This window comes from Pyrus communis, chromosome 17 (assembly GCF_963583255.1).
Source record: "Pyrus communis chromosome 17, drPyrComm1.1, whole genome shotgun sequence".
In the NCBI taxonomy this organism is placed as follows: Eukaryota; Viridiplantae; Streptophyta; class Magnoliopsida; order Rosales; family Rosaceae; genus Pyrus; species Pyrus communis.
The window spans coordinates 684,854-706,582 of record NC_084819.1 but is presented as its reverse complement, the minus strand read 5'-3'; the positions used below and the strand labels follow the sequence as shown (position 1 = coordinate 706,582).

General features: G+C 37.4%; 5 protein-coding genes across 6 annotated transcripts; 2 read left to right on the top strand and 3 right to left on the bottom strand.

Annotated features, from left to right (window-relative positions):
• On the top strand, positions 1–5,007 carry LOC137723727 (vacuolar protein sorting 38-like). Of its 2 annotated transcripts, none has more exons than XM_068462920.1 (6): positions 1–337; positions 1,326–1,532; positions 1,949–2,129; positions 3,286–3,434; positions 3,619–3,846; positions 4,766–5,007. In XM_068462920.1, exons 1-6 carry the CDS (start codon positions 158–160, stop codon positions 4,880–4,882), a joined length of 1,062 nt encoding a protein of 353 aa, XP_068319021.1. In that variant the 5' UTR covers positions 1–157; the 3' UTR covers positions 4,883–5,007. The 2 variants fall into 2 exon arrangements, with proteins under 2 accessions (XP_068319021.1, XP_068319022.1); XM_068462921.1 differs by having other exon boundaries at positions 198–337; positions 1,304–1,532.
• Positions 5,008–9,362: 4,355 nt separating this feature from the next.
• Positions 9,363–10,871, bottom strand: LOC137721903 (small ubiquitin-related modifier 1-like). Its single transcript, XM_068460925.1, has 3 exons — positions 10,734–10,871; positions 9,942–10,091; positions 9,363–9,660 (listed from the first exon to the last, which is right to left on the bottom strand). Exons 1-3 carry the CDS (start codon positions 10,812–10,814, stop codon positions 9,574–9,576), a joined length of 318 nt encoding a protein of 105 aa, XP_068317026.1. The 5' UTR covers positions 10,815–10,871; the 3' UTR covers positions 9,363–9,573.
• Positions 10,872–11,567: 696 nt separating this feature from the next.
• Positions 11,568–12,626, top strand: LOC137721838 (small ubiquitin-related modifier 2-like). The gene is made up of 3 exons (XM_068460860.1): positions 11,568–11,734; positions 11,826–11,975; positions 12,390–12,626. The coding sequence occupies exons 1-3, from the start codon at positions 11,678–11,680 to the stop codon at positions 12,462–12,464; spliced, it is 282 nt and encodes a 93-aa protein (XP_068316961.1). The 5' UTR covers positions 11,568–11,677; the 3' UTR covers positions 12,465–12,626.
• A 497-nt stretch (positions 12,627–13,123) lies between these two features.
• Positions 13,124–15,212, bottom strand: LOC137722949 (uncharacterized). The gene is made up of 3 exons (XM_068462083.1): positions 14,859–15,212; positions 14,186–14,259; positions 13,124–13,556 (listed from the first exon to the last, which is right to left on the bottom strand). The coding sequence occupies exons 1-3, from the start codon at positions 15,108–15,110 to the stop codon at positions 13,472–13,474; spliced, it is 411 nt and encodes a 136-aa protein (XP_068318184.1). The 5' UTR covers positions 15,111–15,212; the 3' UTR covers positions 13,124–13,471.
• Positions 15,213–17,336: 2,124 nt separating this feature from the next.
• LOC137723170 (beta-galactosidase 13-like) lies at positions 17,337–19,950 on the bottom strand. Its single transcript, XM_068462346.1, has one exon. It carries the CDS (start codon positions 19,863–19,865, stop codon positions 17,337–17,339), a length of 2,529 nt encoding a protein of 842 aa, XP_068318447.1. The 5' UTR covers positions 19,866–19,950.
• Positions 19,951–21,729: the final 1,779 nt, after the last annotated feature.

Below are 21,729 nucleotides of genomic sequence, written 5' to 3'. Positions count from 1 at the left end.
TAATCAAAATTTTCCGAGAAAAAAAAAAAAAACCCTTCGAAACATTTTCCCGAGAAAATGTGTCCTGAACCCTAATTGGTGATTCTGGGACGATGACGTCGATCCCTCGGCCTCGTCTCAAATCGAAGCCGAAGCGAAACTCACTCTCCAATTTTTAATGGAACGAGACCGAGACCTGTCTGCAGAGTCGACGAAGAGCGATCTCGAAAACGTGAAGGTGATCGAATGGGAGGAATTCGAGCAAGAGATTGTGAGGTTATGGAGTCTTTCTTCTGCTCTTAGCGAAGCTCAGGAGAAGAAGCAGAGTCTTCAGCGGAAGCTCGAGTCTCTTATTGAGGTAGGGTTTTAGTGGATGCCCAACTTTCGGGCTTTTGATATTCTGAGAAAATGTAGTTGAATATGGTTATGGAGATATAATTTTGTTTATTGTGCAGTTAGAAATTGAAGTTTAAATAGTTTGTCACTTAGATATATGGATATAACTGGGTTTTTGTGGTTGTTGGATTAACAGACTTAGGGGAAATAGTTAGAATTGTTCCGGTGGAAGTACGGCAAGGCGGTTTTTATTTTAGCTAGGTTACTGGGTTTATTAATATTTTTTTTGTTTGGATTGATTTAATCTAGTTTCAACTAAACTGGTGGTATTAGGATCTGAAATTAGAAATTGTGGACTTTGTAATTTAATTCTATAAAAGAATTTTCCCTCTTTGATTGCGGAGTGAATGTAAGAAACAAAAAATGCATCAAATTTATGGGTGAGTCTTCAATAATTCGGACTACTGGGTAGTCCGGTTTTATATCCATTAGATAGGTAAGCAAAAATAGTATTTCCTCAATTCAATCTGGACTCTTCATTTCCCGTACTACAGAATAGTCCGCACTATCAAAGAAATGGGATTTTACATCATTTCCTTATTTGCCAGTCATTCTCTCTTTTCGTGTCTAACAAATTAAACACGTCAGCATATTTTGTATAGTTTTCTCTTCGGAACTTAAGTAAAAGAGTTGTCTTGGTTTCTACTGATCAGTATTTACAATAATGAAATGTCGCTTAGTTGATTCAAATGTTAAGTCAAGGCTTAATAGAGTTACCCAGTTGTTTTTATGTACTAACCAAATAAAGCAATAAAAAAGGTTCCTCATGCCCCTCCGCTGACAGTGCATTAGCTTTTAGTTGGAGCATTTGAAAATTTAGGACTAATTGACAGTGTATTTTGACTGTGCTCAGAGTCATCAGACTCATCACTGGCACTTGTGTTGTTACTTGATTGATCGGGCCTTAATTGATTAGCCCGCGGGGTAGCGGGTGGCATTGTTGTTGGCAGGTTGAAGCTGAGTCATTGAGACGATCAAATGAGCTTGAGGAGATGCAGCAGAAACTGGAAGCCAGAAAAATGGTGATGGGAAACATGTCAAGGCATTCTATGCTTGCTGTGGAGAATACAAAAAAGAAAGAGGAGCAGCTTAGTATAGAGCTTCGGTCACTATTGGTTGCTGGGACGTCTCTATCTGTTGCTAGGAAGCGGTTGGAGGTAAAAGCGATTTGGATTATTATGTACCAAACAGTGGTTGGGCGAAAGAGAGTTTGTATGTTTATGAATTATAAACTCTAGATTCTTTTGGAGTAGCAACCTGTGTTGAAAGCACCGTTAATGACTTAGATTGGGTTGCTTTTTAATTCAAAATTTTCTTTAATCATTGGTAAACTGGTTGTAGTTGTGTATATACATGCATATGCTTGATATATATTTTAATGGTTTCGTGCCATCAGGTCGATTCTTTTTATGACTTTTAATGTTAATTTGCTTTATGATCTATTTCAAAAATAAAAATTTGCCATGCTATCTTTTCTTCTCTATGTGCATTTTCATGTTTTAAAATTACTGTTGAATTTTAGTAATTGGTTTATGTTGTCTGGTGGAAAATCTGATTTATGCTTTTGTTACAGGAGTCCAATCAACTACTTTCCAGAGACAAGGGGTATGTTCATCTTAAAAACTTACAAAAGATGCTAAGAAGGCGACAACAACATATGGTATCACAAGTTTCGTTGCTATATCCTGTAAAGTTCACTATGGGTCCTGCACAAGAACAGGAACTTGAGTCATTTCCAAACACTAGTAGATCTGGTATATGTTACTGAGATATTTATTTTATGTTTTATGATACCTTTTTTTAATTAGTGCAATCGGAAAAAGAGTAACTGAGGTAGAATCAGTAAATACCCATATGGCTAATGGTAGGAAAGGAAAGGCTAATTGGTCAAGCAATCACTACAACTCTTTCCAATTTTATCTATCCACATTCATGAAATTATGGATATTATGGCAACATTTGCTATCCCAACTGTCGTAAGATGTGTCTTTCGTTTGAATTACTAACTATATCATTTTTGTTTCCCATGTGCCTAAATTGTATAAGTGCTTTTTTAGCTTGTCAATGTTGTCTGAGTATGAAGATATTGAATCTAACTGTTGATTAGTGGTCGGGAATGTGTGGTTATGTAGTGTTACTTTATTCCCGAAATTTCTTACTTGTTCTACCTCACTTCTTTATATTAAAAGTTTGTTTCTCGGAGTTCTCAATGCATGACCTTGAACTCTATTCAAATTCAAAATATGGGCAATTCTTTATGCCATATCCAAAGGATCCCTTGCTGGTTGGTGGTGCACAATCCCCCAATGTAGGATCACGTTTTAGAAGTAGGCTTCGTGTGTGTGCACGTGTATGTGTGAGAAACTTGAGCCTGCTTCTTAAGTAATGTCAGCACGGGAATGTTCTGTGCCATTCAAAATTTGCATTATTTCCCCTTCCATCCAGGGTTTAGGATTTTAAGTTTGGGTTAATGCCCTACACCCTAGAGCTAAACTTTAAACTGTAACCTCTAATCTCTATTGTGCACTTTAAAGATAAAGTTACAACTCATGAACCAAAATTGTTAATGAAAAGAAAAAAAAAATGGTACCTTTCAAATGACAGGGCTATCCGCATTGCAGATGTTTTCTTTTGAAGCTTTTCGTGTACATATTTGTTTACTATGCCAATGTTTTATTTATTTGTTTGATATACACACACACATATATATATACATATACATATATATATATTCTTGATGATTTAATTGGCTACAGTATCAGAATATCCATATCCAGTTTTATTTTCTTTTGAAGAATATTATTGTGAAATAATTAATATCTTCTTTGTGTCAAGGCTAATAACCTTTGGTAATATATTCTGCTGTACTCGGATTATATTTTTCTTGTGTTTCTTCTTCAAATTGTACAGGTAATTCTGCTCGATTTAAGCCTGCAAATCAAGGAACATTGACAATTTTAGGTCTCCATTTGACAATGCTGCCTTTTAAAATGATGAGTTTTTTCACTGACAAAAAGGAGGTTCAGAAGTCTGCAACAGCCCTGGGATATGTCGGTCATGTGCGTAGTATTCCTTCTTTGCCTGATATAAACTATTAAGTTGCTAATTCATACATGATGAATTTGGTAGCTTCTACTCTAAGATGCGTATTCAAGTTCATTTCTTAGGGGGCAATTTGTTTTGTTTGTTTAGCCACAGTTGTTTTAAATAAGAATGCTCTCTTTATATTGATTTTGAATGCAGGCTGTCTTACTTATAGCTTCCTACTTAAAAGTTCCGTTGCGTTATCCATTGCGTTTGGGTGGTTCCCATTCCTATATTATTGATCATGGACCATCCATAGAGCCTACTTCATCTGATGTGTCGTCATATATAGTGGTTTCAACGGATGTGAAGCATGTGGAGTTCCCTCTCTTTTTAGATGGCCAAGACACAACCAGAGCTGCATATGCTGTATTCTTATTAAACAAGGTGCAAACTTGTTCATAACTTTTCCTTGGGGGTCCATATCACCTGTTCAGATTAGTGTAGTTTCTGTTATTTTTCATATGGTTAATCTTTCATTTCTTTGCTCTGTTTGCATTTGTTTGTGTTTTTCTCATTTTGTATGTGCTTTTCAGTCACGGTAACCTTGGTAAACATAGTTATTTAAAAAGCTTGCCTTGGAACCCAATTGATGTAAGAATAGAGAGAGGTGGAGGAGACGGGAAAAAAATATAAGAGAGGGAGAGAGTGGGAGATGTTATTGGCACTCCAAAATATTCATCATGCACTCCTCCCTAGTGAAAACAACAAAGGAGAGTGAATGATGACTATTTTGGAGCTCCACTAACAATTCATAGAGAGAAAAGGAGATTAACTAGAACATGTCGTTTTTTTTTTTAATTTTTTTTTTATTGGTTAAATCAATATTCTCCATCATTATAAGTAATGACTATGTTGTATGAAACCCATTTACGGAAAGGCTATTTATATAGGAAAATCTCATACTGCCAAATTACCTAAATTGCCAGGATATATACTCGAACGACACATTAGATCCTACTGAATAAACACGACATCATTTTATATATAGCTCAGTAAGTAAATTAATCATTACTGCTTACATTCTAATTCTAATTTATAAAAACTGATTAACATGAATCGAGTTTAAGACTTGTGTAAACTCTTAATATAGTACAAGTGTTCTTATGTCGCGTCCTTCTGTACTTGGTCTTTCTTCTCTTAACCCACCCATATCTGGGACTCTACTTTCAGCACATTTGTATGTTCTCTTGACCTGTAGGTTCTGTATTCTTCTGATTTTGCTTTGCTTTATTTACTCTCTTAACCCATTAAGATTGTCACGCGGTACTATATTGACCGTAGCATTGCTTTTGTGCGGGTGTAGGATTTAGAGCAGCTTTTGAATTACATTGGCGTTAAGAGCTTAGGGCCGCGCCATGTCCTTGCCAATTTGAAGGAGCTTGTAAGGACTATTCAATCTGTAGATTATATAGATACGTGAGATCTCAAGTAACAGTTTTGGCTGTAAGTTTTTTTCTTTACTGTGTAAATGAAGTACTTGTATTCTTACCCTGGTGCAAGTTTTTAGTGGAGCACCCTTTATTTATACCAATCCAGATTTTAATATGGATAGGAACTACAAATTTCTGACCAAAAATGCAGATCACGAGGACTTGTGTACCAAATTTCTCCCAATTTCGGTAGATTGGTGACACCGCGTCGTGATCTGGTATTAGTAAACGTACATGTCATAATTTGAGGGGATTTGGGTGGTGTTACATTCATAACTATAATGTAAACAAACATAGAGATGTAAAGGGCAATCAATATGTAACGTTTGGTCTTTCCAGACGCGTTTTCAATGTTTTCATCTCGTGATGTTTTACCATTATAACTATGCTTTTGAATTTGTTTCTTAATCGTGTATAACCAGCTTAATCGTACATGAGTCCGCACAAGTTCAAAAGCAAAGGTTTTGAACGAGTCCAATACCTAAACTACTCACCCACACATTTTTTCTCACGAGTAAAAGGTTGAGATTTAACTTAATTATTCTTGATGGGTGTTAAGGGGAGGGGACATTCAAACACTTGGCACCAGCTACGAGGATAAATGCTTTTAATCACTTAAGCGACAAACTCAAATTTAACATTCTACGTCAAACACATTAAAAACGAATCTAAATTAGTTCCTGCCATATACATTAATACAAAGACGAATGGAAAACTAGATTAAGCTAACAAGTTTCTGCAAGGTGAACGAAACTAGCTATTGACAAAACTGTTCAAAAGTCAGCTTTCACTCCTAAGCGACCAATTCATCTGCTCCTTCTCACAGTGCTCCAGGAAAGCATCAAACTCGTTCATAAGATCTTGATCCGCTCGAAGTACATCATCGACCAGATTCAGAAACTCGGTCAGATCTATACCTCCGCTGCTATACAAGTGCAGTTGCTTTAGGAACGCGATGAACTTGTCTGAACTACCAAGTTTTTCCCGAACTTTTCTGCAGAGGAAAAACCCTCTGTTGTATATGCTCTTCTGTAACTTCTCTTGAGCATCCTTGAAATGCTGCACTCCTTGTAACTGTTTGAGTACGTACACCAAGGCTTTCTCTCTTGGATTGTTTTCCATCTTGATTTTCTTTCGCGTTTCCTGGAAAATTTTCCGAGAAACGAACTCAATCGGTTGTGAGAAAGCTTTTCCTTCCGGTCAAGCAACCTACGAGAGAAACTCAGTGTCTTGCTTCCTCACTAATGCCTTGTTTCATCAATAGACTAATGCCAATTGCCAACTGCAATGCAAAGTAGTAATGACTTTTAGGGTAAGGAAAAAAAAATAACAAAAACATATAGTTAACTCCATATGTGTAAGTTTATCTGACATGGCTGGTCTCAAGTTTGGATAAAAGAGAAGAGGGAGGGTGTCAGGTAGTTGGCAGTCGGCACTCCATTTTTTCATGTTGAATCCCTATGACAGTTAAGTAACACATTTTTTGTCTTTTTTGTAAGGTACTATTGTTGACATTCCAAAATGGTCATCTTGCACTCATTCAAGTGCAAATTCATCCTTGTAAAAGTAAAAAGGGAGAAGTGCAAGATGACTTTTTTGGAGTGTCAATAACTCACATTTCAAAATGGGATTATTTTCACCTAACTTATGATATTGAATTGTAAATATGAACGGGCACATTCTAGCAAAAAATCTGCATGATCGATAATTCAGAATCACAATCTAAGAATATTAACATCTTATCCCGTTATTTTACTGCCCGCCCTCACTACTTGAGCTAGCCTCAAGGGATTAACATCAGCATCTTAAAGCATCTCCAAGTGAGTAGGCATACGAGGCGGCCAAAATTTTACTATAGCAACTATGTGACATGTTGCCTACCACTTCCAACTCATGAAAAAAGTTGGTCACTTCAAGGAACTAGACAAATCAAATAGACATTAATATATAATTTGGGGCCCAATGCACCCATGGTTTTGAAGTACGCAATATTGCCTACTTGGATAGAGAGGAGGAAATTGGCTAAGTGGCTAGGCAAACCTTGCTTGCATACCTTCATAGAGATAAGTTTTCTTGTAACCAAAGACACTGAAGGAGAACACTTATGGGACGGGTGGTGCATTTAAACACATGACAAAAATTTATTGAAGAAGTAATGCCGTTGAAATTATGTCTTTGGTTGTAAGAGAGAATCTTTCCGAGACGTACATTGCGACACAATCTAAGTAAGAAAATGTTGTCCCTCTATTTACACAAATACGTGGGGCATGATGTCCCTATATTGTAAAAAGGCTTAAAATTGAAGAAACCTCCACCACCGTCCGATGAGATTTTGAAGCCCAAGACCCCACTGCGGTGATTGAAGGCCCCACTCAGCCTCCCACTCATCCTAAACCCTTGAAACTGAAAAGACCCGCATCCCAACAGCCCCTAGTATTTTTCAAATTAAAAATTTAGCAGCAGCACCCAAAACTCCATTAAAAATATTTAAAAAATAAAATAAAATACCCTAAAACAGGCAAATTTGTGAAAAACATCAGTAGGCCGCAAATATCAAGAAAATCAAATAATCTCATTCCGTATAAATAAATTAATTATATAAAATTAAGAGGTAGAGAAAGTTCACCTGCTAAGAGAGAAAGTTTGAGAGAGAGAAGGAGCTCTGTAGAGAGAGAGAGAGAGAGACAGCCAAGAGAGAAGGGTTTTTCCAGTTCAGTTCTGATCAACTATTTAAGAGACTTGGAGAGAGGGAGAAGAGACGAACGGGGGGCAGGCAGGGCAGGGGGCAGTGGGGAAGTGGGAGCGTGGGAATTAAGTGGGTACTTTTATAGCCGTTAACTCCTTACTTTGGGAGTAGTGGGCTTTTTCACTTTCTTTGTGTTTTTGGCCCAAATTAATAGTATTGGGCAACGCTTAGAAATGAAAGGAGACTTCTGAATACGAATCATCGCCGGATCTTCTTTGTGAAAATTACAAAAATATATGAATCATGTCTGTTTATCGTATATCGTGCGGTTAAAAATCATTTTAAATATTTTTATGCAAAATTAAACACAAACAGTACCTAACAAAAACTGACTATAAAATGTACAATTAATGTATACGATTCATGAATTCTCAAGATCCTTACCAAAAGGATTCAAAGAGGATTCTGTTGGCTCTTTTTATAGGAGAACAAGATAGGGATATCATTGAGAATTTGTGAGGGGGTTTGTTAGAGAATAGGGTCATATAACAAAACTAAGAACTCGAAAAGTATTTATAGGAAAACAAGATGGGAGGCTAACGAAGAATAGGAATTAAGTTGATACACTACTCTAGGGGTTGTTGGAAATAGGAAAGTACTGACCATTGCATCTTCATTCTTAATACGTGAATCTTTAGAACAGTTCCTAAAGAGGACACTTCTGGTGGTGGCGGGCATGGCGGCTCATTGGAAGTTCTTGTGTTGCATCTCCTTTTTTGGTTCCTCAACAAAGGAAAAAAGGAAATATGGGCGCAACATTGCATGCTTGAAATTTCGACAATGATCCTACATCACTCTCCTTTAGTTTTTGAAGAAAGAGTTGCAGTGCTCAAGCCTTCTGTTTTTTGTACCTCCACAACTTACCTGTCCGCTTGTGTTCTCCCAGTACTTCAAATTGTATCGTTTTCTTTACGTCACGGATGTTCAAGAGCATGGGATCGATGGATTGGAGAATGAAAAAGTGCAAGAACAACTAAGTGTAATCGTATTAAATGAAAAATAAAATTTTAAGTGAAGAAAGGAAAACTACGTACATGTTGGACATACCATTATAGTGTGACATGTTCTAAAATGCGCCTCACAAAATGTTTATATTTTGTTTATGTTATGTGAAGATACATTTGTGAGGGTACGTGTTAGAAAATAGGATCTCACGTCAAACATATAACAAAATTAAGAACTCGAAAAGAAAGTATTTATATTACCTATCATGAAGGATGAGACTAAAATCGAATGTGAGTGGAATTTCGTGTGTACGGTTCAGATATAAATATCTATTACTTATTATGAAGGATCGGGCTCAAATTGAGTGAGTGGAATTTCATGTGTACGCATCAAATCTGAATAACTATTACCCTCTCAAGGGATCCACGCGTATTAATTTCAGGAACAGATTAGTTAGATAACCTCCTATGGAAATCTTCATATGTGTAGGTTGGAAAAGTTTGGAGGAGTTGTCCCAAGGAAATACAGGAACAGATCCACATTATTCACTACAAAAGGGTGTTTTAAGTCGGCTTGAGAATCACGGGACATGTTAATTAGATAACCGCTAGACCCCAAAAGCTGTCGAAGAATGAGCAACATCAGTATATATCAAGCTAAAAGGTGCAATAAGGGTATAAAAAAATCGCGCCAAGTTGGATATCATAGTGCTAATCTATCGAGCTTTAACTTGGCTTGACTTGTTTCTTTTACGAGCTCAAACGAGATGTGGATCCTGAAAATTTATGTAAGCCACAAAGTAAGTAAATTATTTTCAATTAAATGGAACTAAAACTCTGGCCTCTAGGTATTGCTTCTCTAAGAAAAGATCAACATCACCAACACAATCGCACAGACAACATAAACCAAACACATATCTTCACATACGAGCCGAATAAGTTGACTGCTAACAACCACAGATGTTTTCTGATGAGATACGTCAACTCTAATTCAGTTCATCATGACAAGCTTGAATGTCACTGAACCTCCATCAGTGAGAAGAAAGACATCAATTTCATCACCATCTTCCATATGATGCTGCACGAAGTCAAGTAACTCCATCACTCAGAAGGGACACACACACACACACACATACATATGTATATTATATAGATAAATATCAACTGACTTTATTAAATTCCAGGGGAAGCATGATTTAAAGATATTAATTCCTGCTTAATTCGCTTTAGTGCTATCATAATTATAGACTCTTTTTAATCTCCACACTTTTAAACTCACAGGTGCAAGTTCTAATCCTTTCTTTGGTTCTCCCCCATTGATTTTAAATTTTTTAAAGACTAGCTTAAGTGAATTTTTACCTCCGCAGCAGTCTTCTTGCCATTAATGTGATCACCATCGAAGATGAACACTAAGGAATTGCGATCCAGGGAACGTTTTGTGCACAATGCATCAATGACTTTGTTTAGCTTTGTAGTTGGTTTAATCCTGAAAAACACTTCACTTCCATCCTGCAAGGGGATGTCATTGTATCACAAAGCAAGAATAGTCAAAATCGTAGGCGTACAATAATAGTTGAACTGATTACAATCCAAAATATTTATATGCCCTCCTCCCTAGTGTAAATATAAAGAAGAGAAATGCTAAAGAGATTTTCAAAGTGAAACTCGACTCTCCGCAACCTTATGTTTTGAGCACAATTCTTGTGCTAACAATATAAAATACTGTGCCAAAATCATAAAGTGACGGAGAGCATGTAGAATCTCACTTTGAGAGAATCTCGTTGGGAGGAATGCGAAGCAACTTTTTGAAGTGCTAATAGAAATTCATTTTGGAGATAATCAAAACTCAATCATCCAAGCTAAAAACAGCAATTTCCTTGACAAATAAATTAGGTAAAGCAAAATAGAGTACACAAATAAGAACCATGCTTCGGTACTCAGATACCACTAGGGTTTGGAGTTACGGAGTTGAAGGGTGTTTGAATCCATATATATCCAATCCAAACTTCCGTTAACTATTGAAATTTTTCGTTACAAATGATTGCAAACGATTCCTATCATACGAACTAATTTACAAAAAAAGCTAACGTTTTCAGTAAGTTAATGCACCTGAGAGAGAGAGAGAGAGAGAGAGAGAGAGAGAGATCAAACCTTGTTAATCTTAACCTTCAGATTAATGGTGGGTTTTTGCTCTTTGGTTTCATCAGGAGTAATCCCAGAGGGGTCAGACATCTTCAGAGCTAGCTAGGGTTTCTTTTTATCTCGCTCTTTCTTTCTTCTGTTCTGTCGTTTGGACTTGATGGATGACGCAGATAATGAAAAGAAAGGACACTAACTTTATTAAGTCGCCTGAAAACCCTCGAGACTTTTGGATTTTGAAAAAAAAAAAAAAAAAAATCCCGCTTCTTTTGCACTACTACTTGCTAGTCTACTACAAACACGTCAATGACATCATGCCTCAACTCTCAATGTGGACTTTGGAGAGCACGCTCGACTATATATTTGATTCAATTCTGTAGCACTTCTAATTTAACTTTTTGGTGAGGTTACAATCTGGTATGGACAGGGCCACAGAAAAACCTTGTAGAGAAAGAATCGTGGTCCAAAGGAAAATCACGGACAACTACCGTGGTTGAGAATCAACTTTAGGTTCGTATTTTTTATATATTTTAAATTTAATTTTTGACGTTAATAAATTACACGATGATAAAAAAAGAAATTGAAATACCTTTTTATAAATCTTTCCGATTTTTAAAATGATGGAACGCCGTGAAGAAGCCACGATCCTTTGATTCCTATCTAAAAAATGGAAAGTCACGGGTGAAGAAAGCTCACCAGTATACCGCATCAGCGATAATTGATTTCATTTTCTACAAAGTAGGTGAATCCCTTTAAAGGTACTTGTACCTTTCAACCAATCAAAACTCAGCCTCTGCACTACTACAGTACTATTGCTGGTATTACTCTCTTTACCAGTTTCAGTTTGCGCGTGATCGATCAAAGACACAGAGAGCTCTCAAACAACAAAAACAACGAGAAACGCAAGAACAAAAGCTGGAAAAAAAAAAAGAAAAAAAAATCCAAGTTTGATTAAGATGTCCAAAGCTTCTGATCAAGAAAACAGAATCAATATCAAGTGCCAGTACAACGAGGTAAGGTCAAGATTTACAGAAGCAAATGTGTTTCAATCTTTGCTTTGATCACTTCATTTATTGGGTTATATATCACCAAATTCTTGTGTAGGATGGTCAAAGAACTTTCTTTAGGATGCGGCGTAATGCAAAGCTGCAAAAACTCATCGATGTATTTTGCACCAAGCGTGACATCGATCCCAAAGCAGTAGATTTCATCTTCGATGGCCAGAGAGTGAACAAAAAGAAAACTCTTCAGCAGGTAAAGCTTCATAAAAGTTGCCCTATGTATGTTGTTTGTTTAGGTTAATTTTAATTTTTGTGAAATTATAGTTGCTTTGGTATCTATGCGATTTTGAATGACAATAACGCAGGTGAAGATTAAAAAGGTGGTGGCAAGCATGAATCTCTTTAGATCAAGCTTTCAATGGAATTTTAAAAGAAAACTAATGAAAATGATTTGAAAATTTTGAATTTTAACGATAAGTACCAAATAAAGGATAAAGTAAATAGTACTTGAATTGACTTTTTAGTGTAAAAATGTGATTTTTCGTTAAAGTAAACAGTAACGTGAGCTTTTTGTTAAAGTTCCAAATTTTAAAATCTATTACCTTATACATTTATGATCTGAATGCATGTCTCCGTTCTTAGTCGTTGCTTCACTTAATTTGTGCAGCATGGAATCGAAGATAACGATGAGATTGAAGTCTTTTTGCGCGTCGGTGGAGGTGCAGCGATGTTGGAAAGTTAGAAGTCGAGTCTACTTCTGTAGGAAGGAGTGTCGCGGTTTAAGTACGGAAAACTTTATGCTAAATATATGTGACTGACTACTAACAACTTAATGACTCTTTGTAGACTAAACTTTAACTTTGTGGCGCATCAAGATTAAATTTAGAGTTGACTTGTTTCATCACAAAGCATTTTGTGTGGTTTTATCTGGTTTTAAGTGATTGATTGAAAACATGACCTCAGATTTTGAGGCAATGTAAGTTAGGGAATTGGATCCTTTCTGAGGCAATACTTCGAGATCTTACTGACCGGACAACATAAACCGTTGGATTTTGATCTAACGGCTACAATTATTATAACTTTAGAGAGATTCCCCTATTTGTAGCCGGCCCATGTTGTTCGGTCAGTAGGATCCCGAAGCATTGCCTCGGAGAGGATCCAATTCCGTAAGTTAGAAGGATGGATTACAACTACCTTTCATTAGGCAGTAAATAAGCTCACTTTCAGTGCCTCAATATCTGAGATGACGATTACAAAAGTTATAACAAACCATGATGAAAGTAACGATGTCATAAGTTAACCATATTAACGATGCCAAAAGTACCACATTCACATTCCGCTACAACTTCAGTAGGATGTTGAGAGGATGAATCCTACATCGGGGTATTAAACCCATGCAAGAGAGTTCAAAATGATTGTATACCCTCAACTCTTTGTCTGCTCACATTCTGCTACAAATGCATTAATATACACAAGTTCTCCATGCTCGAAATGCAAACTACACCCTTCATTAAGTGAGGGCGAAAAACATTAGAAGGACGAACAGAAACTGAGGGCGAACAAAATTGCCTTTGATTAAGTGAACAAAACATCAATTCGGTTGTTTTTCTTTAAGACCTACCACAAATCTCAGTTTTGGCACAATAACAGAAAAGAAAGGAGCCATTTGATAGTAAATTCTAGGGTTTTAACCTCTCCATCCAACACGTCTACTATAGTTGGGTGCTCTACACCACAGTGACTTCAATCTCAACTTCTTGAGTCATCATGCTCACCGGCATTTTCTCTACCGCTACAACAATAAAAGTGCGGTAGCTTGACACGACCACAACCCCTGTAACCAAATATTGTTATATGTCAAAATTAAGATTTTATTGCTATATGCTAGATTTCATTGCAAATATAGGCTAAAATCACAAACAATTAAACTAGATACTGAGTTCATATCAGGAAACCGGGTTCCGGGTTTACTCAACAACAAGAGAAACATAAGAACACACAACTGCTCATATTTTTCTGACATACAATGATATTATATCTTCTTTTAATAATTAAAAGAATAGCTGAAGCATTATGATACATCTCCAATAAAAACATAAACATCTAATTTTGTTCGTTTCATGCTTTTTCCGAATTCACCAAATCATTTTCCATGTTGTTTGCAGGTAATACAATGGACACTATCTTGATAACCAAAAATTATTTCATCGACTCAACACATGGATTCTAAATAAACCATAAACTTCAATTGTCAAAGTCACAGAAAGAATACCATAAACTTCCACTGTCAAAGTAGTCGACACAGTTGTTTCTCTCCGATAATCCGCAACCAAATTATCAATAACAATTCAAACCTCCAGCTAACTATTCAACTATATTTCATTATAGAACAGAAGAAATATTTGCAGAAGTACTTTACTTCCACATTGAAGGAAAAGCTTACAACAGTCACAAAGCACTTACCTGCATCGAACTATCACCGGAACAGGTTTCAGAGCCTTCGGGCCATTTCTTATGCCTCTCTTGTGGGGAGAAGTCTGCACGATATACATCCTTATATATCAAATCTCCATATCTTCTAAACGTGTATTACAATAACACAATGACAACAAAAAAGCAAATGAAACATCAAAGTTATAGTATGTATGACATGCTGCCTTCGATTGTAAAACTTCAACAAGTGATGAAAAGCATACGTGAAAGATTACCACAATGAATCAGACAGCGGACATTGCGTTCAAGAATGATAATCACAGTGGGTAATAATAATAATAATAATAAAAAATTTAAAAAAAAGACAAACCTCCATACCATGAATCCAAAAGTTGAACTCGAATTTCTACTGGTGTATGCGCTAAATATTAATTACACAAACAGAAACAAAAACAAAAACAAATGCAGAAAAAGCAAGTTCAAATACACAGAACAGGGCAATTCTACCATACACAGAACCAAACAAAATCATCAGAGCAAATAATAACATGGAATTGAAAACCCATTAACCAATTCAAATGAAATTCCATATGAAAACAAAAAGAATTCATTTTTAATCCAAAAATATGATCCAGTAAATAAATTCCAGAACCAAGAACCCTAAAACCCCAATCCCCAGATACATAGAAATACATAATTATACCTTCCTCTTGGGGACAGCCATGAGATCCATGGATCCACCGAACAAGAAGCTCGGGAACCCGAATCCGATGTTGCTGTTCTTCTCTGGGTCCCGATCGGACTCTGGCAGAACCAACAGTGGCGGTGAAATGTTAGGTTGAGGCATGGCCCCACCCAACGGCGGAGGCATGGCAGCGATGTGGGCCCACCTCCTGGTGCTGAAGATGGAAGCGTTCCCTCTGCTGCTTCTTAGCATTGTCATCAAGGACGCCATTTCGGTATGTGTTCAGCTCAGACGGAGCACCAGAGAGTAAAGTGGAGGAGGCGGCTTTGGTTTGTGAAGATACGAAAAGCTTTTACAGCTTTAAACGTTGTCGTTGCAATGGTTATTAAAAGAAATTAGGCTTTTCTTTTTGCTCTTTTTGTTTGGGAGTTTTCAATTTTTTTTCTTCTTTGCTCTCAATTTTGCTTTTTTCTTTTGATTTAATCACAAATTTTCGTACTTTCGGCTTTGAGGTTTTAACTGTCTCAAATGGGGTTTTGCTTCTATGCTCGTAATATTAGTTGCTATGAAGTTTTTTTAATTTAAGAATAATAGATACCCTAAATTCGTGCATCAAATAACATGAAATATTTTATACCATATCAATTTTCATTACAGTTGTATTTACAAAAAGCGATCGAGAGGTTACTTGCTTACCTACCATGTATTTTATAAAGCAATATGTCCTTCGAACCCGATAGTAGCAAAGATGCTTGACCCGCAAGAATGTCCCTTCTCGTTTTATGCTGATAAAGCGTATCTCGTGGAATCAACCAAGGGGGAGCTACTACATGTCCAGAGATTTTAAAAAAATGTTAATGCAAGTTCTTGCGGCGAGGAGTTGGGACTCATATATTAATACTAAGAATAGAGTAAAATATAGAGTAAAATATGGACTCATCAGGAGTGTTGGACTGAGGTATTCGTGGTTTACAAGTTGGTGTTCGATGAGAGGGATGGATCTGTCGTGCAACATGTTGAGCTAAAAAATGTCCGAGATGAGGCTTTGTTCCTGGTTGACAGTTATTCTATTTCTGTTTTGGCTTCGAACTTCCCTTGGTGCTATCCGAAATTCCAATTTCACATATTACATGGATGACGAGACAGAATTTGGACGAGGGCGATTGCCTGATGGTATCAGGCCATGTGATTATAAGTGTTTTCAATTTAGAGGATGAAACCATCACACTACATTACTCTCCTAACGTTCCACCCTCACTTCGATTGTGCTGCGGTTTAATGGACTCTGCTAGCTTCTTCTAGATTTCTTTGAAAGGCTGCCAAGACAACTCTTTGTTTTGCCTTCTTGTACTGCGCAACTTGTAACTAATTTGAGATTGAGTTTGGTGAAGCTTGAAGAGGGACAGAGATGATTATAGTCTGAAGAAGATCGAAGATGCCGAAAAGGGATTGGAATTTGTATGTGCAAACGAGATTGTTGTGCTCCCTAAATACAAGTAAATTATGTATGAGGCCTGAATTTGAATTTTACTATTTCAATTAACTTATATTATATGATCGAACTATTTACTCAGCTTCTGCATCGCAAGAAATTCGTGTCTGATCATGAATATATTACATGATTTGCTTTCCTTGTTATGTTGGCTCTATGTTTTCAACATTAGTAAGTTCATTGTGATTGATGATGGTGATGTATGCACTATCGTATGTCATTTAACTGAGAGGCCGGCGATGCATTGCTCAAGGTAATATGACTATGACTTTGCAGTTTTTCATTATTTGTAGGCCTTCATGTGTTATGTTGTAGGTCATGTATAAGTTTGAGCTTGGTATGCCTGAGTAGCTCGGGTTGGGAAGAAATTATGTGCTCTTATGTAATTAATCAGCACGATCTGATCTAAATTCCGGAAAATCCTCTGCGATGCAGGTCACGTAGCTTCCATTTTGGCGGACAAACGGTAAAACCGGAATTATCATCTGGTTTTCTCTCAGGTCTGAGCACTTTATCAAGTCAGCCTAGAGCATGTGAAGCTTTGTTGTTTTGTTGGTGTGATCAGTTAACAAGCATGCTACTAAGGGCTCGTTTGGGGTTGCTTAAATTTTTTTAAAAGCAGCTTCTTAAAAAAGTTGGAGCATAAACTGATGCAAAAGGTAACAGACTCGAAGCATTCTGGATCGGACAGGTTTCTTGTATGTTCGTGTTTCGTCTGTACAGATGTGCTACTAGATTCTGTTGTAAATTTCATTATACTGTACACAACGTATGTCATTAACCATTCCTGTTGTCTATGAACTTGAGCTGCAAGGAAAATTAGAAAAATGAAATTATATAGGTTACGTAATTCGTTATGATCAATTCTTCTGCTGAGGAGGTAACGACAATCTTAATTCCTACGAAGAAATATAAAACTTAAGCTTGCAGTAGTATTTTTGATTGAATTCACAATGACAAATATCACTGGAAACATAAATTCTCTCTTATAACACCTTATATAGTTATATAGCACACTTGACTTGGATAGCAAGTGTCTTCTTGATATCAGGGCAACCATCGGTTTTGCTGGCGAAAAGATTGCGATCAATCGGGACTGAGCAGATAGTTTTTCCCAAGCAATGTCGTTCAACAACCTCCTTAGATACAGGGGAGTTGCATTTTCCCAAGACAAAGTTGCCACAAGTGCCAGCTGGATCTCCGAAGCTTGCAAACTCAACAGCAACAACCTTCTTGTTCTTTGGACACTTGATGTCTGCAGATGATTTGACAACATCGAACACAGGTTGGAAAACGCTGTCCTTCCTTTCCCATGAATTCACATTCGGAGGATGATATTCAGTAATGAAGCTACAGACAGTATCTCTGTTGACGGTTAGGATCTCGATGGGTTTGGGCTTGGCTGGCTGCTCCTCCAACACAACAAGGAGATTTTGTTTAGGTTTAATGAAGGACCTTGGGATGTGGTACTCGGCTTGAGTTGGTTCTCCGAGAGGAGAGAGGAAGGACGTCCAGTGGCGGCCGATGCTTTTACCATTCACCCAAATCATTCCCTTTCCCATTCCAGCCATTCGTATAGCAATAGGGTCATGGCCTTCTGGAGCATCAAAATAAGTCTTGTACCATGTGAGACCCTCTGGTGCTCCCTTTGTTTTATGCCATTGAACTTGTTTCGATCCCTCCTCAGTGAACACTTGAAGCTTTTCTCCACTCAGACCAAGCTGATGCCCCCATCCGTTTCGCGTAAGATCCAATGTTCCGGTGTTCAGTCCTAGTACTGCTACGAGATTAGGCCCTGCATACCTATGCTCCATGTAGGCTCCGCTATCTGGAAGTCCTATTGTCATCGCAAGCAGAGAAATCTGGTTGATTCCAGCCTTCAAGGGAACTGGTTTCTCGAAAACAAAGCTCTTCTCATCGTGGCTCCCGTGTGCAAAACCAATGTATTCCCCATCGACGAATGCGTGCAATGCGTGACCAAGACTTGCGATTCGAAGAACTGGTCGAATACTTTCCTTCATGGGCAAGTCTTGTGGACTCAGTGCCAACTTAGTGGTGTACCATGCGTAGTCTGTGGTATCTTTTAACAAGCTGTACAACTCCAGCGGGGTCGGGTTATTGACTGGAACTTGAAGGGTGCTAGGAACTGGTTCTACATACTTGGTCCATTTGAGATTATTGGCAACTTTTGATCGAACGAAGTTCCTAGAGTTCAGTTGCGAGACAACTCTCTGAGTGTTGAAGACCACGGTCTTGCAGTCAGGGAGGATGCTAATGGAACGGGGTGGCAGGTGATAATCCATGCCCCTCCAATTAACAGTTGCTTCAGTTTGGAAGTTGTTGTTTGTCAGGAAGGCAGCACAGATGTTGGTTGCGGCTGTCTCATAGAAATGAACCTCTATGTCTTTGCTTATCTTTTGAACTCCCGGAACTCCCCAGAGCAAAGCCTTCCTGGATAACTTCAAAGCCTTGTGCAAGTCCTTGAGGTGGCTCCACTTTGGGTCCCTTGGCAAACCATATTCATCAAGAGGAGCTTCATCATAGTAACGGGTGGTTGTGAAAATAGAACTTGTTCTTCCAAAATTTGTGCCACCATGGTACATATAGTAGTTGGTTAGAGTTCCGTTCTTTGAGAAAAAGCGAGCAACGGAAAATGCAATATCCTCTGCTGATCTTTGTGAAGGAGGGTCACCAAATACTCTGTATTGAGCAGTCCAATTCTCAGTCCATAGAGATGGCTTGTTGGGTTTATTAGGGCCTGTGAATGTATCTCCGCAATGCCTTCCATTGCAAGTATTAATAACTGGATCAGGAGCATCCTTCTGCTTGCACATGATCCATGGCACTCCGATGTTCTGATTCACCGCAATCTCTGCTGCCCACTTCACGTAATTGTTTCCCAACTCTCTATATGCAAGCTGGACCATATTGTACTCATTTTCAATCTGCGCCAAGACAATCGGACCTCCCTGTGGAGCAAACAGCTTCGCATCTCTCAACTTGTTCACAATCATATCCACATAATTCTTCATGTGGTGCTTGTATGCTGTGTTATCAGAACGGAATATGATTCCGGGGACCTCCCTCAGCCAATAAGGAAGTCCTCCGTGGTTCCATTCGGCTTGGATGAATGGACCAAGCCTAATGGTAGCATACATTCCATGCTCCTGAACCAGCTTGATGAACTTCACCAAATCATAGTTTCCTTCAAAGTTGTACTGCGCTTGCACAGGCTCATGAATGTTCCAAAACACATAAGTTTGAATTACATTCAAGCCTCCGCGCTTGGCCTTCTCGAGAATATCAGGCCACATTTCTGGCGTGCTTCGCGTGTAGTGGATTGAACCCGAAAACAGAAGCTCGCGTTTCCCATTGATAATCAGTGACCTGCCATCATATGTCACGGGGCCAACCTGCAATGATTGATTATGATGACGATGATGATGTCCGTGGCCTTTGGCATGGACTAGCGCGGCTGTGATCACTGCGAAAACAAGAGAAATCAAGAGCACTCGACTCATTGGTACCGCCATTGTGTATACGAGCAAGAAACTTCTTTATTTTTGATTCGAGCAAGAAACTTCTTCGTCCTCCTTAGAAGGAGGAGGTGGTCAGATGATTGCTGAGAAACTCCATGAAACCCAATGGTATATAAGGGAAGATTGAGGGATGGTAGTTGTATCAGTTTGGACTTTCTGTTACGACCTTCGACGTGTTCTTACAAGTGCTTGAGCTGTTTGCTTTGATGTTTGTCTGAGCAAAACACACTCATTTGCCGGAATTAAAAATAAGTTATAACTAATTAACAAGAACCTCTTCCCCTTTTTTTAGAAAATAAGCACCAATTGTTAATTGGTGCTCAATTTTTATTTCCATGCAATTGGGGTCACATCATTTTTTTTTTACCTACATATAGAGACAAAAATCCCAACCAGAGTTTATTTTTTTATTTTTTTTTTTTGGAGGAAAAGGAGAGAAATGATCGGAAAAAAAAAAAAAAAAAAAAAAAAAGCGTGCAATAAATTTGTAACTAAGTTGGTTAAGAGTGTTTATTGTTTATACTCGAGGTTCTAAGTTTGATTTAGCCCTCTAAAATATTGCTTGAGTAAAAAATAGAAGAATATACAAACTAACGTTTCAATTCGTGTAAAATAAAAACCTTGTTGGCCCTAAATCAGTAGAGGCCTAATTACCTTTGTTGTAATGTTTTTGTAAGAAATGGCCCAGTTTTGTCGTAATGTCTGTTTCAATTCGTGTATAATATTAATATGCCTATCATATATGTATTTATGTAGTTTTTAAAATAATGTTATTTGCCATACACGTTTTAGTGATTCGTTAAATCAATAAATTATATGTTTTTTAAATCTCCAACATACAATACATGCTTTGAACACGTACGTACATACTATTCACATTAATACACGTTATTTTCACATATTTTTCAGTAATACATATAAAATTCACGTATTCTGCACATATTTTTAATATATTTTTGAAAAATAAAATAAGTAATTGATTTAAATAAATAAATAAATATTAAAATTAAAAAAATTGGCCAAACTTTTCGAAGTAAACTTCTTGCAAAGCTTTGTTTGGAAAAAAAAACTTCTAGCAAAGTTGCCGAATAATACACGTACTATGTTCGGTTTTGTATTTTACTAACTACTTTCAACAATGAATTGATTGATCATAAAAACATAAAAAAGAATCAACACTGAGCCAGAATACAAACTCAACTAATTAAGCATGTTCAATACAAACTTAACACCACAGAATTCAAGGAAGGAATGCTTTCTCGATTTAGGGACCAAACAGGTCATACATACAACAGAGAACTTCGAAGATAAAGCATCAACGAAGCTCTTTGGTCCTTTCCCATCAACATTCTTAAAAATATAGACACCAGTTCTAACAAGTTAACTCAACTGAAGCTCCTTTTTGCAGCACTCCGTCGTGTTGATATATCGTCCTGAAAACAAAATTCACACGGAAATAAGTTACTTCATCGAAGAAAAAGAACGGGGGAGCGCAATCCATGAACATAAAGAACTCATGACGAATTTGAAGATAGGAACGTAAAGAACTGGTCGCCTGTGTTCTGCTGGAAGAAACAGCTAGAGAAGTTCAATCGTGAAAATGATCGAGGGTAATTCACACCATTTTCAAAAACAAACGAGGACAATACAGGCATATTGAAAATTTTATTGAACCTATCCGCTGTTAACTTTGTGTAAAAATTGGATTCCAAAATCCGAAAAAATGAACGAAGATTGTGATGATGAAGGCAAGATGAATGTTCTGTAAACTTGCAGAGAGAGTTCGTCACTCTCAGTGCAGTGTGATGTGTTGGATCATACTCATCTTCACACGAGAAGCATGAAGGCATATAAACAA